Below are 18,047 nucleotides of genomic sequence, written 5' to 3'. Positions count from 1 at the left end.
TGATGGATTCGAACTGCCAACCTTCTGATTAGTAGCTGTAGCTCTTAACCACACTATACCACCACGGTTTCCTTTGTGTATAAAAAGTATCATGGAATTATGTATATTATTAGCTGAAAAATAATTAATCATGTCATGGAGTTTCTTAAAGTGTTAACCTAATATTAGGCTGCAATAACGAAACATGAAAGAATATCGTGGTAGGAAGAGTCATAAAAAGTCATCTAGCCCTCTCACTGATATAGTGGGATTTGAAAGACTGAGAGATATGATTTGACATGGAGAAGACTATGCTTGTTTTCATCTCTACCATGTCCTAACATCGTGACCTTGAGCAAGTTACTTAAATTTTCTTGTCCCCCTCAGTTAAAATAGGACTTACCGAGCAGGGTGGATGCAAGAATTACATAGAACAAATCTTTAAGCACTTAACCAAATATTTGTAATATACTAAACCAAAACCCAAATCTGTTGCCATCAAGATGATTCTGACTCGTAGCGACCCTATAGGAAAAAGTAGAACAGCCCTATAGGGTTTCCAAGAATGGCTGGTGGATTCAAACTACCAACCTTTTGGTTAGCAGCTGAGCTCTTAAACACTGTGCCACCAGGGCTCCTTGTAACATACTAAACCAAAAAATACCAAACCTACTGCTGTGGTTCTAACTCATAGTGACCCTATAGGACAGAGCAGAACTGCCCCATAGGGTTTCCAAGGAGGACCAGGTGGATTTGAACTGCTGACCTTTTGGTTAGCAGCTCAATTCTTAACTACTACACTATCAAGGTTTCCTGTAACGTACTGCCTAGTAAATATTGATAGTTGTTGTTATAAGAACACCGTCAGGTGATTACTGTCCATGCTTGAACTATTCTGCAGATGGTGGCATCCTCTTGGCCTTAGCATACATTTCTTCTTCTTGGAGCCTCTTTCATCTTTCAGCAGTTCTGTTCGCAAGTTCTTCCTTCAATTCAGTATAAATTTGACTTCCTAGTTCTGTTCCACATAAAAGTACTTCATATATATGAATACAACTATTATCTCTGCTACAGATTTCTCAGGATAAAATTTTTGTCTCGTAGGGCAGTATTTGCCAAACCTTAATGTATATACAAATAACCTGGGGATCTTATAAAATGCAGCTCCTGATTTAGAAGGTCTGGGATAGGGCTTGAGATTCTTGCACTTCTAACAAACTCCCTAGTGATGTGAATGCTGCTGGTCTGTGGGCCACACTTTAAGTGATAAACTCAAGGTATATACTGTCATCTTTCTTTGCTATCTAAGACCCTCTAAGAGCATTTCATTCTGTCACATTCCCTTTCAGTGTGTTGACCAGGACAGAATGCATTACCCCAGGTAGGATCTGACCAACACAGAGTCTAACATCTTATTTATACTGGGTTCTACATTTCTTTTTTTTTTTTTTCCAATAATTTTTATTGTGCTTTAAGTGAAAGTTCACAAATCAAGTCAGTCTCTCACACAAAAACCCATACATACCTTGCTATACACACTCCCAATTACACTCCCCCTAATGAGACAGCCCGCTCTCTCCCTCCACTCCCTGTTTTTGTGTCCTTTTTGCCAGCTTCTAACCCCCTCCACACTCTCATCTCCCCTCCAGGCAGAGGATGCCAACATAGTCCCAAGTGTCCACCTGATCCAAGAAGCTCACTCCTCACCAGCATCCCTCTCCAACACATTGTCCAGTCCAATCCATGTCTGAAGAGTTGGCTTCGGGAATGGTTCCTGTCCTGGGGCAACAGGTCTGGGGGCCATGACCACTGGGGTCCATCCAGTCTCAGTCAGACCATTAAGCCTGGTCTAATGAGAATTTGGGGTATGCATCCCACTGCTCTCCTGCTCCCTCAGGGGTTCTCTGTTGTGTTCCCTGTCAGGGCAGTCATCAGTTGTAGCTGGGCACTATCTAGTTCTTCTGGTCTCAGGATGATGTAGTCTCTGGTTCATGTGGTCCTTTCTATCTCTTGGGCTCGTAATCACCTTGTGTCCTTGGTGTTCTTCATTCTCCTTTGATCCAGGTGGGTTAAGACCAATTGATGCTTTTTTTAGATGGCTGCTTGCTGGCATTTAAGACCCCAGATGCCACTCTTCAAAGTGGGATGCAGAATGTTTTCTTAATAGATTTTATTATGCCAATTGACTTAGATGTCCCCTGAAACCATGGTCCCCAGACCCATGTGCCTGCTACGCTGGCCTTCAAAGCATTCAGTTTATTCAGGAAACGTCTTTGCTTTTGGTTTAGTCTAATTGTGCTGACCTCCCCTGTACTGTGTGTTGTCTTTCCCTTCACCTAAAGTAGTTCTAATCTGCTATCTAATTAGTGGATGCATCTCTCCCACCCATCCTCCGTCCCCCCTCTCATAACCACAAAAGAATGTTTTCTTCTCGGTTTAAACTATTTCTCAAGTTCTTATAATAGTGGTCTTATACAATATTTGTCCTTTTGCAACTAATTTCACTCAGCATAATGCCTTCCAGTTTCCTCCATGTTATGAAATGTTTCACAGATTCCTCACTGTTCTTTATCGATGTGTAGTATTCCATTGTGTGAATACACCGTAATTTATTTATCCATTCATCCTTTGATGGGCACCTTGGTTGCTTCCATGTTTTTGCTATTGTAAACAGTGCTGCAATAAACATGGGTGTGCATATATCTGTTTGTATAAAGGCTCTTATTTCTCTAGGATATATTCCAAGGAGTGGGATTGCTGGATTGTATGGTAGTTCTTTTAAGGAAGCGCCAAATCTATTTCCAAAGTGGTTGTACCATTTGACATTCCCACCAGCAGTGTAGAAGTGTTCCAATCTCTCCACAGCCTCTCCAATATTTATTATTTTGTGTTTTTTGGATTAATGCCAGCCTTGTTGGGTGAGATAAAATCTCATTGTAGTTTTGATATGCATTTCTCTAATGGCTAATGATCGTGAACATTTCCTTATATATCTTAGCTACCTGAATGTCTTCTTTAGTGAAGTGTCTATTCATATCTTTTGCCCATTTTTTAACTGGGTTATTTGTCTTTTTGCAGTTGAGTTTTTGCAGTATCATGTACATTTTAGAGATCGGGGCTGATCGGAAATGTCATAGCTAAAAAAAGTCTTTGGATGAGCATAAGTGTTTGATTTTTAGGAGCTCCCAGTTATCTAGTTTTTCTTCTATGTTATTTATAATGTTTTCTAAACTGTTTATGCCATGTATTAGGGCTCCTAACGTTGTCCCTATTTTTTCTTCCATGATCTTTATCATTTTAGATTTTATATTTAGGTCTTTGACCCATTTTGAGTTAGTTTTTGTGCATGGAGTGAGGTATGGGTCTTGTTTCATTTTTTTGCAGATGGATATCCAGTTATGCCAGCACCATTTGTTAAAAAGACTGTCTTTTCCCCATTTAACTGTTTTGGGGCCTTTGTCAAATGTCAGCTGCTCATATGTGGATGGATTTATGTCTGGATTCTCAATTCTGTTCCATTGGTCCATGTATCTGTTGTTGTACCAGCACCAGGCTGTTTTGACTACTGTGGCGGTAAAATAGGTTCTAAAATCAGGTAAAGTAAGGCCTCCTACTTTGTTCTTCTTTTTCAGTAATACCTTATTTATCTGGGGCCTCTTTCCCTTCCATATGAAGTTGGTGATTTGTTTCTCCATCTCATTGAAGAATGTCGTTGGGATTTGGATCGGAATTACATTAAATGTATAGATTGCTTTTGGTAGAATACACATTTTTATAATGTTAAGTCTTCCTATCCATGAGCAAGGTATATTTTTCTACTTATGTAAGTCTCTTTTGGTTTCTTGCAGAAGTGTATTGTAGTTTTCTTTGTATAAGTCTTTTACATCTCTGGTAAGACTCATTCCTAAAGATTTTATCTTCTTGGGGGCTACAGTAAATGGCATTGATTTGGTCATTTCCTCTTCGATGTTCTTTTTGTTGGTGTAGAGGGCTATGAGATGGAATCGACTTGATGGCACAGGGTTGCTGGGCACTGGGTAGGGAATCCAACTGATTTTTGTATGTTTATCTTGTATCCTGATACTCTGCTGAACTCTTCTATTAGTTTCAGTAGTTTTCTGGAGGCTTCCTTAGGGTTTTCTGTGTATAAGATCATGTCACCTGCAAATAGAGATACTTTCACTTCTTCCTTGCCAATCTGGATGCCCTTTATTTCTTTATCTAGCCTAATTGCTCTGGCTAGGACTTCCAGCACAATGTTGAATAAGTGTGGTGATAAAGGGCATCCTTGTCTGGTTCCCAATCGTGATGGGAATGTTTTCAAGCTCTCTCTATTTAGGGTGATGTTGGCTGTTGGCTTTGTATAAATGCCCTCTATTATGTTGAGAAATTTTCCTTCTATTCCTATTTTGCTGAGAGTTTTTATCATGAATGAGTGTTGAACTTTGTCAAATGCCTTTTCTGCATCAATTGATAAAATCATGTGATTCTTGTCTTTTGTTTTATTTATGTGGTGGATTGTTTTTCTAATGTTGAACCATCCCTGCATAGCTGCTGTGAATCCCACTTGGCCATGGTGAAGTATCTTTTTGATATGTTGTTGAATTCTAATGGCTAGAATTTTGTTCAGGATTTTTGCATCTGCATTCATGAGGAATATGGGTCTATAATTTTCTTTTCTTGTGGTGTCTTTACCTGGTTTTGGTATCAGGGATATAGTGGCTTCATCAATGAATTTGGAAGTATTCCATCCTTTTCTATGCTCTGAAATACCTTTAGTAGTAGTGGTGTTAACTCTTCTCTGAAAGTTTGGTAGAACTCTGCAGTGAAGCCGTCCGGACCAGGGCTTTTTTGGGGGGGAGTTTTTTGATTACCTTTTCAATCTCTTCTTTTGTTATGGGTCTATTTAGTTGTTCTACCTCTGTTTGTGTTAGTTTAGGTAGGTAGTATGTTTCTAGGAATTCAGCTGTTTCCTCTAGGTTTTCAAATTTGTTTGAGTATAGTTTTTCATAGCAATCTCATATGATTCTTTTAATTTCAGTCGGGTCTGTTGTAATATCGCCCTTCTCATTTCTTATTCGGGTTATTGGCTTCCTCTCCTGTTTTTCTTTTGTCAGTTTGGCCAATGGTTTATCAATTTTGTTGAGTTTTTCAAAAAAACAGCTTTTGGTCTTGTTAATTCTTTCAGTCATTTTTCTGTTTTTCATTTAGTTCAGCTCTAATTTTTATTATTTGTTTTCTTCTGGTACCTGTGGGTTTCTTTTGTTGCTCTCTTCCTATTTGTTCAAGTTGTAGGGAGAGTTCTTTGATTTTGGCCCTTTCTTCTTTTTGGGTGTGTGAATTTATTGATATAAATTGGCGTCTGAGCACTGCTTTTGCTGTTTCCCAAAGGTTTCTAAGAATTTCTTTATTCCATCCTTAATGTCTTCTATAGTCCAATCTTTTTTGAGCAGGGTATTGTTCAGTTTCCAAGTGTTTGATTTCTCTTCCCTGCTTTTTCTGTTATTGATTTCCACTTTTATGGCCTTATGGTCAGAGAAGATGCTTTGTAATATTTCAATGTCTTGGATTCTGCTAAGGCTTGCTTTATGACCTAATATGTGGTCTATTCTAGAGAATGTTCCAGGTGCACTAGAAAAGAAAGTATAGTTGGTTGCTGTTGGGTGGAGTGTCGTGTATATGTCTACGAGGTCAAGTTGGTTGATTGTGGCATTTACATCTTCCGTGTCTTTATTGAGCTTCTTTCTGGATGTCCTGTCCTTCACCCAAAGTGGTGTGTTGAAGTCTCCTACTATTATTGTGGAGCTATCTCACTTTTCAATGCTGTTGGAGTTTATTTTATGTATCTTGCAGCCTTGTCATTGGGTGCATAAATATTTACTATGGTTATATCTTCTTGGTGTATTGTCCCTTTAATCATTCTATAGTGTCCTTCCTTATCTTTTCTGATGGATTTAACTTTAAAGTCTATTTTGTCAGAAATTTATAGTGCCACTCCTGCTCTTTTTTGATTGTTGTTTGCTTGATATATTTTTTTCATCCTTTGAATTTTAGTTTGTTTGTGTCTCTAAGTCTAAGGTGTGTCTCTTGTAGGCAGCATATAGATGGATCTTGTTTTTTAATCCATTCTGCCACTCTCTGTCTCTTTAGTGGTTCATTTAGCCCATTTACATTCGGGGAAATTATGGATAGGTATGAATTTAGTGCTATCATTTTGATGTCTTTTTTTGTGTGTTGACAGCTTCTTTTTCCCACTTGATTTCATGTGCTGAGTAGATTTTCTTTATATATTGTTCTTTCCTCATATTTGTTGTTGTTGATTTTGTTTCTGCTGAGTCTGTATTTTTCCCTTGTATTTTATTTTGATGAGTAGGATAGCTTGTCTCCTTTGTGGTTACCTTATTATCTACCCTTATTTTTCTAAATTTATAACTAACTTTTATTTCTTTGTATTACCGTATTTTCCTCTCCATATGGAAGGTGTATGATTACATTTCTTAGACCCTCTTTTTTATTTTAATGTTGTCTTCTTTTATATAATAGCATCGCTGTTACCCTGTGTTGGGCTTTTTTTTTAACTTGCTTTGTGTTTTTTTTTTTTTTTTAGATTTCCCTGTCTGGGTTGACTTCTGGTTGCTCTGCCTAGTTTCTAGTCTTGGGTTCTTACCTGATATTATTGATTTTCTAACCAAAGAACTCCCTTTAGTATTTCTTGTAGTTTTGGTTTGGTTTTTACGAATTCCCTCAACTTGTGTTTATCTGGAAATGTCTTAATTTCACCTTCATATTTAAGAGATGGTTTTGATGGATATATGATTCTTGGCAGGCAATTTTTTAAATATGTCATCCCATTGCCTTCTTGCCTGCATGGTTTCTGCTGAGTACTTACTCCAAGCTTATTCTTATTGGCTCTCCCTTGTAGGTGACTTTTCTTTTATCCCTCGCTGCTCTTATAATTGTCTCCTTACCTTTGGTTTTGGCAAGCTTGATTATAATATGTCTTGGTGACTTTCTTTTAAGATCTACCTTATGTGGAGTTCGATGAGCATCTTGGATAGATATCTTCTCATCTTTCCCAATATCAGGGAAGTTTTCTGCCAACAAAGCCTCAACTATTTTCTCTGTATTTTCTGTTATCCCTCCCTGTTCTGGTACTCCAACCACTCATAGGTTATTTCTCTTGGCAGAGTTCCACATGATTCTTAAGGTTTCTTCATTTTTTAAAATTCTTTTATCTGATTTTTCTTCAATTATATTAGTGCCAAGTGATTTATCTTTGAGTTCAGAAATTCTAGCTTCTACTTGCTCAATTCTGCTCCTCTGACTTTCTACTGAGTTATCTAATTCTGTAATTTTATTGTTAATCTTCTGAATTTCTGATTGCTGTCTGTCTATGGATTTTTCCAGCTTATTAAACTTTTCATTATGTTCCTGAATAATCTTTGTAATTTCTTCAGTTGCTTTATCTGTGTGTTCCTTGGCTTGTTCTGCGTATTGCCTCGTTTCCTTCCTGATGTCTTGAAGGGTTCTGTATATTAAAGTTTTGTATTCTGCATCTGGTAATTCCAGGAATGCACTTTCATCTAGAAGATCTCTGGATTCTTTGTTTTGAGAGCCTGTTGAGGTGATCATGGCCTGTTTCTTTATGTGACTTGATATTGACAGTTGTCTCCGAGCTATCTATAAGTTATTGTATTAGTTTATGCTTGCTTACTGTGTCGTAGCTGCTTGCTTTGTTTTGTTTTGGTATACCCCTATGGGTTGCTTGAGTGAGCTAGCTTGATTATTTTCGCCTTTGGAGCTCTGGTGTCCTGTCCCCAGCTGGCTAGAGCTGTTATCAGGTATATCAATCTAGGAGTCCATTCAGTTTTCTTGTATGAATTCAGCTCATGTTTCCAGGTAGCTGATGTCAAGTGTGTGGTACAGGCTCTGTTGTACAGTCTTAGAGGGGCAGGGGTGATTGGCGTATATATCTGTATCTGATTGCAGCAGGGGGTCACGCTCTGAACAAGGCAGGGGACTGAGAACCGACCCCCAAGTGTCTCTGAGGAAAACGCGTCTCTGTTCCCTAGAGCGTGCTGGTGGTGGGCTCCGCAGAGGGACCATGGGCACCCAAAGATTTTGTTGTAAGGACTGGGAGGTGCCAGTTATCCCTGGGCCCCTGTTGCGGGTGGCTGGGTGACCCAAGTGGAGCCACCAGTCCCTAGGTCCCTGTTGTGGGTAGGTCAGGACCTTGTTTAATAAGCAAAGCAATGTCCAACATCAAACACCCATCTCTCCACCGCACTGCTGAAACAGTTGGAGTTTGCCAACAAGGGCCTATTCTCCCGAAATAGGCCCACACAGGTCCATGCAGAAGAGAAAGGTGCTCAAGGTCCATGGACGGTTTATGCCTGGACAGGAGCCGCTTCTGTCCTGAGCTCCCCCAGTTAATGTAGCTAGCAAATTATCTTTTCCCCCCAGTTGCAAATTTTTTCCTTCCCCAAGGCCGGGAGGATGGCTCCACGTGCTCACCAGGGTCTCTCTCAGGCCTAGGGATTCAGGCACTGAAGCTGGGTTGGTTTTGGTGGGGGCACAGTAAAATATATGCAAGTACTTAGTTTTTGCTGAGAGCGCCCTTCTGCTCAGGTTCTGGAAGTGCGAGTGGGCTGTATGGCTGGCTGCTTCTTCCTGAGGAAACTGCGGCTGAATGCTAGGACCACCCCGCCACCACCGCTTACACTGCTGCCACTGTCGCTGCTCCGGGAATGGTGCCTGAGGGCTCCCCGTGATTCATGTCCAACAACTTTTCTCCACTTCTGAACAGTCTCTTCCTTCCTCTGCCCCTTAGTTCTTTGTCTAAGCTTGCCTTTGAAGCTCAGGGCTCCCAGCTTGTCACAAATATACTCGTTTCACTTGTTTTTTCCAGTCTTTGTTGTGAAGAGGGCTCCGCGAAGCATCTGTCTATTCCGTCATCTTGGCTCCGCCTCCCTAAATTTCTTTTAATGCAACTAAATCCTAAATTAGTTTTGGGGGCAACTGACTCATAGTTAACTCACTTCCAGCAAACTTTCTAAGTAATTTTCACATGTTAAAGCACATTTCCCCTTTTCGTACTGAAACACTTAGATTTTTGGACTCATATGAGCCTTACATTTATACCTGCTGAAGTTAATCATTTAGTTCTATCTTATTAACATAATTATGGTCATTTTAATATTTGTGGTGTTTTTTGTTTTTTTTTCACTCAACACACCTGTTTTTCCTTCTAGCTGTGTATCATCAGCTAAATTGTTGAGCCTAATTTCTACCATCATCTTCTAAGCCTAGAAAACATGGTACAGGGTAGATATCTTTGGCAAGTCATAAAAGTATCCCAAGAATTCTTAATCATCACTCTTTGGGTAGAGTTGTTTAGTTCTAAAATACATATTATCTTTTTATTCAATTTATTTTGTTCTTCCCATAAGCCTTCCCATTTTACTTGGTCATGTATGACATTAGTCATAGCTGGAGAAGTGTCCTTAGTTCTTGGCATACACCTTAAGGGAGGCACTCAAAAAATCAGTAACGTTCAGAGGAGAAGAATCAAGATGGTAGGTAGGGTATCTGGGAGCTGGTGCTGTGGCAATAAACTAATGATGTTTATCTTCACATACGGTATGGAGATTCTTACTCATTGTATAGTGTTTGGTTTGAAAAAGAGAAGCTAAGGAACAATTCTCTTTGAATAAAAAGACATAGATGATGAAATAAATTTGATCCCTGTTGTTCCAGATGAAAGAATAAATATCAGTGGGTGGAAGTTATTAGGTTGCAAATTTGATATTCAGTGTTACAAGGATATTTGCAAAAAACAGATTTACCACAAAATTTGCTTGCTTTTGAGATAACAAGCTCCCTGTAACTTTGAGGTATTCAGTGTGAAATGAGGCACCTCAATCAGGGATTTCTGTGCTTTTTAATGTATTTGGACTTTTGATCTCATGTTTTCGAACTTTAAGAATTCAAGTTTCTATATTGATTTAGACTCCTTAGTAGATGGAGTTTGCTGTGGTAACAAAAGTCAAAATTTTAGAGCTCAAAAGGAACTTGATAAGATCATGTCCATCCATCTCCTAATGCAGGAGGCTCAATAACTTGCCCAAGGTCACAGAGATTAGATCCATCTCTCCTGCTGGCTGGGGCAATATTTTATCCACTAAATCTGGCTGCCACCTGCTTTACAGAGATGCTTAGGAAGCCCTTGTTATCAATATGAAAAATAGTACTGAAGAAAGGCCATCAAGTGAATCTGCTTAGAAAGAAATGCAAAATTTTAAATATAATAGTGATAAAATAATTTGACTGGTTATTATCTTGAAAAGTAAAACTAAAAATTATGAAAAAAACAGTAATTTCATCTTAGATTTAATACAATTTATGTTACAGCTATAGTCAAAATGAATAAAAAATGAAGCAACTGTTAACTATTCTTTTGGAAAAAAAATATGAAAGCACAGTATTCTTCATGACCAGTGTGCACCATTAATAAGAGGTGCTATATGATTATATGATATAGAGGCCACATTGAGTGGCCCAAAAATCTTTCTTAATCAAATAAATAGTTTTTGAAGTGCCTGTCCTTATCAGCCTTGTGATTTTCTCATTTTGGTTGTGGACTGCTCTTATCCACCAGATCTTCTTATGTCAATGCTGTAAATTTGATATGAGCGGTTCTCTATTATTACAGTTACCAACTTCTTGCATCTTTTGAAGATTGCAATTAATTTGCATATTATTCATGATCAACATGTGACTGGCACAGATGTTTGGCAGAAACAGAACTAATTTTAAGTAGAGATGATTGACAAGGGATTAATTTTTAAAGTTAGTAGTTATTTTGCATTAGGATGATTTCTGCTTTCTTATGCCATTTATTTAAAACTCTTAGGACTTGATTAACCAACACTAAGATAATGACTACTACTGTCTCTATTCTGACCAAACTTTCCCAGTAAGTATTCAAGTTGCATTTTAGGAAAGATCCTGAAATAATTTTTTTCTTATTTTACCTCAGTAATATTTGGGGATTGTATCACTCAAAACATGATACAACTCAGTGATTTTTACCAGTAATGGGGTCCAATTTAAGGTCAGTAACTTACTTCTTAAAGCAGTGTGCTGCAGTAATGAGCCACGTATCACTAATCAAGCTGGCTCCACACTGATGTACGTTGTTATGCTGAAGGGAAGCTTGCCAAGGCCAGGCAGACTTGGCTGCAATGTCACCGGACATTATTCTGTTGACAATTAATGGAACAACTCGTTTACCACAACCTGAAAGAAATGAGATCGTTAAGTTATAAGAAATGGCTCCCTGAATTTTATATGACACAAAGAACTTAATGGAGTGTTGCAAAGCAATAACTTTTACATCTATCATTGTACAAGCATGTAGTGTATGAATACTCTTTCCTGTATTTCCTGATGTGTTGATGTTTTGCCCACCTCTGTATGTATATATATGGATATATGCTTCCTACTGAAGCTATGTTAAATTGCAAAGGGTGACACACCAGAAAGTGTCAAATCAGTCCTGAAGAGTTGCAGTAGCAATTATGCAGATATCCTGGGAGCTCAAACTAAGATTATTGTTTCTCCATTTTGGGTGATCTTGCAGTGCTAACTTGACATGAAGTCATCACCAGAAGAACAGCTCCCCCTGGTCAGACAAGTAAATTGTTCATTTGTCGAAATCCACTCCCCATCTAGTCTTCTGATGACTTCGTTCCTAAGATGTGCAGGGTTAATGTCCATTACCAGTCCCTGGTCCATTATTTCCACATAAACTTCATCTTTACAGATGTTGGGGTTGGGAGTGGGGGGAACCAAATTTATACTATATTATCCTTTGGAGCCCCGGTGGCACAGTGGTTAAGTGTTTAGCTGCTAACCAAAATGTTGGCAGTTCGAATCCACTGGCTGTTCCTTGGAAACCCTATGGGGTAGTTTTACTCTGTCCTATAGGATCACTATGAGTTGGAATCAACTCAATGGCAACAGATTTGGGTTTTTGCTGTATAAGCTTTAGGAACCCTGGTGGTGCAGTGGTTAAGAGCTTGTGTCAGTTGGCAGTTTGAATCTACCCGCTGCTTCTTGGAAACCCTGTGGGGCAGTTCTACTCTGTCCTGTAGGGTCACTATGAGTAGGAATTGACTTGATGGCAATAGGTTTGGGTTTTTTTTTGTATATTATCTTCATTAGATCAAAGATTATTATACTACTTAGGTTTCCTACTAAGAATTAAGCATATTTTGAGCATGATGCCAATAAGGAAAATATAGTATGTTCTATTCTTGTCTCAAGGAATTAGGTATCCGAGAAGAAAGTTCATTTTACTGGTATTAATTACTCTCGAAATACAGCCAGCCATTTTAGAAATCTCCATTCCTCTGTAGTTACTCTAGTTTACTTTAGACTACCATTTCCTCTCCCTGCCTCCAGTTTTGCCTCTCGAATCCATTCTCCATTCTCCGTAGCCTGAGTGATCTTTCTGAAATGTATAGAATCTTTCAGTGATTCCTCATTGCCCTCCAAATAAAGTTAAATGTTTCAGCATGGTTCTGGCCCTTGATTACTGTTAACCACACCCTTTCCTCAAATTTTTAAGCTCCATATTTCAAGTCCGGATATATTGACTTTTTTTCAGTTACAAGAAATGACTATGTTCTTGATTGCCTGAGGATATTTTTACATACTACTCTGCCTGTCTAGAACACTCGCCCCACCTTTCATTTGACTCACGTCTTCTCCTTTGTCCTGTTTCAGGGATCATTTTCTGAGCCCACAAGACTCGTCAGCTGCCTCCTTTATTGACTCTCATAGTACCGTGAACTTTCTCTGTCATAACACTTATACAATTTTAGCATTTCCTGGTTTATCTATCACCCCAATCTCTGAACTCTAATTTATTTCAAGGTAGAGATTTTGCCTTATACAATGGCATTGTTAGCTTCCGACACTGTTTCTGGTCCTTGGCAGATGTTAAAAAAAAAGTTGTCAAATAAATGAATGCAAATATTTACTAAGTTTGCAAGACATAGAGGGAAAAGCATAAACACTTTTATTCAAATTCATGGCCACTTTGGTAAAAATCATTCAAAATGAAGGCCATGGTGATACAAAATGAGTGAGTGGAACCATTGCACTATGGAGATGAGTATATTAAGCTAATTGTTCAGGTCAGTTAAAGATAAGGGATCCATTACTTTCTCATTTTATTTCTTAGCAGAAAGAACATTTCATAGAATTTAGAAAAACTAGAAAAGCAAGTCCACTTATTGCAAACCAGAAATATATAGTTTCTTCAAATTGCCTAAAAATTTCCAGCATGTAAAACATTTTTCTTAAAACATGACTAAAAGATCAGGCTCAGAGTTAGAAAAAAAAAAGTGTTGAGTATTAGGGGTAAAAGACACCTTTATATCTATTGTCTAATTCTTACTCCCTCTTCCCAAAAATGTGGAACATGGATGGGAAACTATGAGCTAATATTTGAAGATATCCTTTCTGATATGGAATTTGAACTTGTTTACATTAACTCACTAGACTTACATGCTTGGACAGTTAGCTTCCCTGTTGATGAGCTCATTGCTGAAAAACAAAATGGAACAAATAATGGTGATTTGATATTCTCCCAGATGGTGTCAATGACTAGGAATTATCAGAGGATAGTGACCGTATGTGCATTCTAGACAGTTGGCCATATAGATCAGTTAAGAGAATGGATATCTGATATGACAACAAACATGTACAATTTTTGTAGACACTTATTGGAAACCTCTAACTGGGTGGATGATACCCTAAGCAGTGAATGGTTTAAGGCATCTAAACCACACATAGCTTGCTTAGTACAGGGCAGTGGTTTTTCAACGGTGCAGGTTGAAGCCTCTTTTGATTCTACTTCATGAGATGGGAAAGAAGGAGCAAGTAAATGTGTCTCCAGGTGTCAAAACCAGGCTTAACCAGAACAGGTCTGCTTTTGTCTTGTTGTGTAAGATTTTATATAAGCCTTGTGCTTGATCAAAGCGTTGCAGGGCAGAAAAAAGTCTGAAAACTCTCATAAAGTATACAGAAAATATTTCTAAAATACAGTTTTTTAACTATCAAAATGCTTTTTCTGAAGATGAAACTATCATGCGTCCTTACCCAACATTTGCTGAGTACTGGTAAGAGATAAATATTGTACTGAACCTAAATAAGATTAAACTCTGTCAGTTTACAAGAGTTAGGAATTTGACAAAGGAAACACAAACCTTTAAACCTAAAACTGGTGGAAGGTTGCATGAAACAATCACGATTTTCAAGTAAAAATGACTTACTGAGCAGAATGAGGATAGAACTGTTTTTTTATTTCTATCAGGGCCATGTTTCTCGAATTCGTATTCTCTGCATCTTATTTCCTCTTGTACAAAATAAGAATGTTTGTACTAGCTTTCTATGAACTCTACAAAGTGGGAAGTTTTAAAATACTCAATTCAAGGTACCCTTGAAGGTATTCTCAAATCCTTTCATGGTAAAAAAAAAAAAAAAATCAATTGCTCAGGACAGATTCTCAGAGCTTATTCTGTAGAAGAAACCCAATTTACTCTGAAATGCAGTTTAAGATAGTAAATGTCCTATTTCACTTTTTAAAAACTAACTTATTTTTTCCCTAGTAGTAATGCATTAAAAGTGAAAAAATGGCGTAATATTATAATTCTTCAGTTAAAACTTCAGCCTAGTTCAAATAAGATACAACCCATCCATTTCTAGGAATGGTATGAAGGTGTGTAATGGTTGTGAGTGTAATTGGATTTTAAAATTAGGGAGAATGATTGCATCTGGAGGTAAACTGCCTATACACAAGTAACTAGCTGATGAAGATTTCCAGGTTTTGGAGTGAAAAGAAGCATTAACATTTTCGTCTTGAAAATGACCTCTAACACACTTCTGAGCTGGGAGTAATTGATGTATCTAGGGCTCTGCATGCTATAAGCATCATGATGTGAGCAGAAGCATATATGTAGGCAACTGGCATGTAGGTAGGTGCTCTACCTTAGTCATGGCATTGGAAGTGTGAAGAAGTAGATTTTAACTTTGCTTTTTTTTTTTTTTTTTGATGCATTGCATCACATGAAGGTTATTTGTCAAAACAAAGCACAGATTCTTGACAAAGAAAAAAAATTCTGGATAAATCTTAAGTTGCAGGATCATTTCTAGACTTTGTCTTGAAATGTCTATGGTTTTCCGTTCTTTGGAAGTGAGTGTTGCTCATTTCCTGGAAGTGAATTGGAAGTAAATTAAGTGTTCCTGAGAGTGATGTTTTTGCCTGTAAGGATTCTTCTGAGCTTTCCACTAAATGGACACCTTCTAAGTGCTAGTAAATACTTCTGTTTTTACATTTGGAGATTACGAAAGCTCTAGCTCTTTCTACTGCCAATCATTTGAATTAATGTTTTCAGGTTTCCAAGGTATATGCATAATTTACAAGCTCTCTAAATAGTAATGGTCTCTATGTTTATATCATGTTTTCTAATTTCTTACGTATCTTCATAATATTTCTACGATTTAAGGAAGAGCAAACATTGTCATTGCAATTTTACTGAGGAGAAACGAAGGCAAAGGCATGGGCCAATTATTTGGGTGGTCCTGTAGTGACTCAGTGGAGTTAGAATTAGTCAGCTAAATCTCAACTCAGGTTCTCCATCAGCATACCCTGCCTTTTAATCTAGTAGTCATTAAAGTAAGCTGAAGCTCATAAGCTAAGCCTGTAAGAAAAAGGCCAGGCAGCCTACGCCATTTCATGCTTCATTTCTGGTTTCAGATAGGAATTTAAAAACATTTCTGGTTTTAAATTCCTGGCAAATTAACTGGATGTTGGGCATTACAGAGACTACCTCATGTAACTTATCAGAATGGCCACTATTTCACAACCTTGATTAATTTGCTTCCCCTCCTAACAAAGTGGATTAAACTCTTGACAGGTTCTTCCTTCCTGGGATGGGAGAGGTTCCCATCTTTATTCCCTGAGTAGCTGACTCTTTGTCACATCAGCAAACTCCTGCCCATCTCTTTCCCTCAGATTTTCACTTCCTGTCCAGGATTTTCACTTCTTGACCAGGTTCCCTCTTGAGGAGTCAGCCAGACCCTTAAAAGCACAGGGCATCCTGTTTCCATCTAATATAAATCATTTAATTCTTCTCTGTGAATTCCTTTAAGTCTGATAACCATAGAAATTTGTAATGGAAGTCTACACCCATCTGCTGGAAGTAGATGCTTGTGGAAGCAGCTTAGTGTACAAGGATAAACAGGTTTCTGTCTAGCTGGGCTCCTCGGCACCTTTAATATGGTAATATTAGTGATGAATTTCCAAGAGATGAATATCATACATAAAACTTACAAAATGAGTTTGACCACAGAACCTTTTTTCACGGAACTACCAAGAAATTAGTGTTTCAGGAACACATTTGGGGTAACGGTAGTATAATAGTTTGGGAGTGAGATATAGGTTTGGATTTTAGCTCTTTTTACTTATTGAATTCTTTTTTGTACCCCTTTCACATCTATAAAGGGGAATTTGCCTATGTAGCAGGAATCTAGAAATTAAATTAGATGCTTCATATAAAGGGCATAGAAGGGAGTTGATAAAGATCCTTTTAGAGAAATGATAATGATATAATAAGCTAATGGTGGAGAAAAAAAAAGCAGAACTACAGGGTCACTATGAGTTGGAATTGACTCCATGGCAATGGGTTTGGCTTGGTTTTGGTTTTATGTGTAAATGGGTCCGATAATTTATTTTTGCCAGTTTAGTTATTTTTAAAACATTTTTCTAAGATGCCTTTACAGATTCCAAAGTTGGTATATCACCCAAAGTTTCATGGAGAAAAAGCTAACAAAATATAACATCAATATATACAGAAACTATTGGTATTTTTTAAAAGGCAACACATGAGTTCATGTGTTAGGCCTGTACCACCCGGAAATGCATTTGTTGCTAAACCCTCAGTGTTTTCACTTGCTTAGTTACAGAGGCAGTGGCTGGGTCAGATTAACCTCTGATGGTAGTAAAGGTTTGTTTTTATTTTGGAACAAATGCCATTAAATTACTGCAGGTAAAGCTACTTGATGTTTAACTTCAGATATGCTTTCATCAGAGAATATTAAAGCCTTGAAATGTCAGTTTTTTAACTTAAAAATTTCTTCCAGCTAAATTCTTGCTGTTTTTTTTTGAAGTGGAAATAATGACAAGTAAATTTTAGTCATAAAATTGACTTTATAAGGTACTTCATATCACGTACAAAGGTACCTACTTACCGTTAAACTGAACTGAGGAGATATTTATTGGCAGAGTTCTTGTGTTCCTTATCTTCTGATTTAAGATGCTGTGGATTTTCTTCTCTCTCATTGTTCTTTGTTCCATTGAGGGGAACTGGAACACTATAATGACATCTACTTTCACAACATCTTCCACTGGACTAGGATGCACAAGAGAAAGATGTATATTCAGCAAATACATCCAGTACTCTCCTACATTTGTCCCTCTGTCTTCTTCCCCTGAATTGTGTCTTGGTTACTGAGAGCATCAAGGACTAATCCTTGCACATTGACACTCTTCTAAATGTCACTCTCTGACCAAAGATGATTTCTTAATGTGTTTTCTTTATGTTTTAAGTGCAGTTCCATTATTAATTTGAAGATTTGTTACAGCAATTGTGTATGACACAGACATCAAAAAATAATGATTCAGATCATAGACTCTGAGGGTTGGAAGAAATTTTAATGGTCCCTTAGGTCAATCACCCATCTGTTTGATAACTGAATCACCTCTACCGTACCCATGACACATGATTCTTGAACCCTGCTGGAGTAATTAAAATAATGGGAAATTCACCTCCCTAAAGAGACTCATTCCTCTTTGGTCAGCTCTGATTTTAAGAGAGTTCTTCACTTTGAGTTAAAATATGTCTCCCTATATCTTCCATTCCAATAGACTTAGGTCTGCTAATTGGAAAATACACAAAACATCAAATTCTTCTTTGATATAAATATTTGAATACAGCAGT

At 37.7% G+C, this 18,047-nt stretch overlaps 1 protein-coding gene across 1 annotated transcript in view; it reads right to left on the bottom strand.

The window, feature by feature from the left end:
- Window positions 1-18,047, bottom strand: part of TMPRSS11A (transmembrane serine protease 11A) — a 56,213-nt gene that overhangs the window by 14,932 nt on the left and 23,234 nt on the right. The window contains exons 4-5 of the mRNA XM_064285751.1: window positions 17,299-17,459; window positions 11,106-11,277 (exon numbers count right to left, since the gene is read on the bottom strand). Coding sequence (XP_064141821.1) covers window positions 11,106-11,277; window positions 17,299-17,459 — 333 coding nt within the window. The remainder of the gene's footprint in view (window positions 1-11,105; window positions 11,278-17,298; window positions 17,460-18,047) is intronic.

This window comes from Loxodonta africana, chromosome 5 (genome assembly GCF_030014295.1).
Source record: "Loxodonta africana isolate mLoxAfr1 chromosome 5, mLoxAfr1.hap2, whole genome shotgun sequence".
NCBI lineage: Eukaryota > Metazoa > Chordata > Mammalia > Proboscidea > Elephantidae > Loxodonta > Loxodonta africana.
Note: the sequence above shows the minus strand (reverse complement) of the source record. Positions and strands in the feature narration are given on the sequence as shown.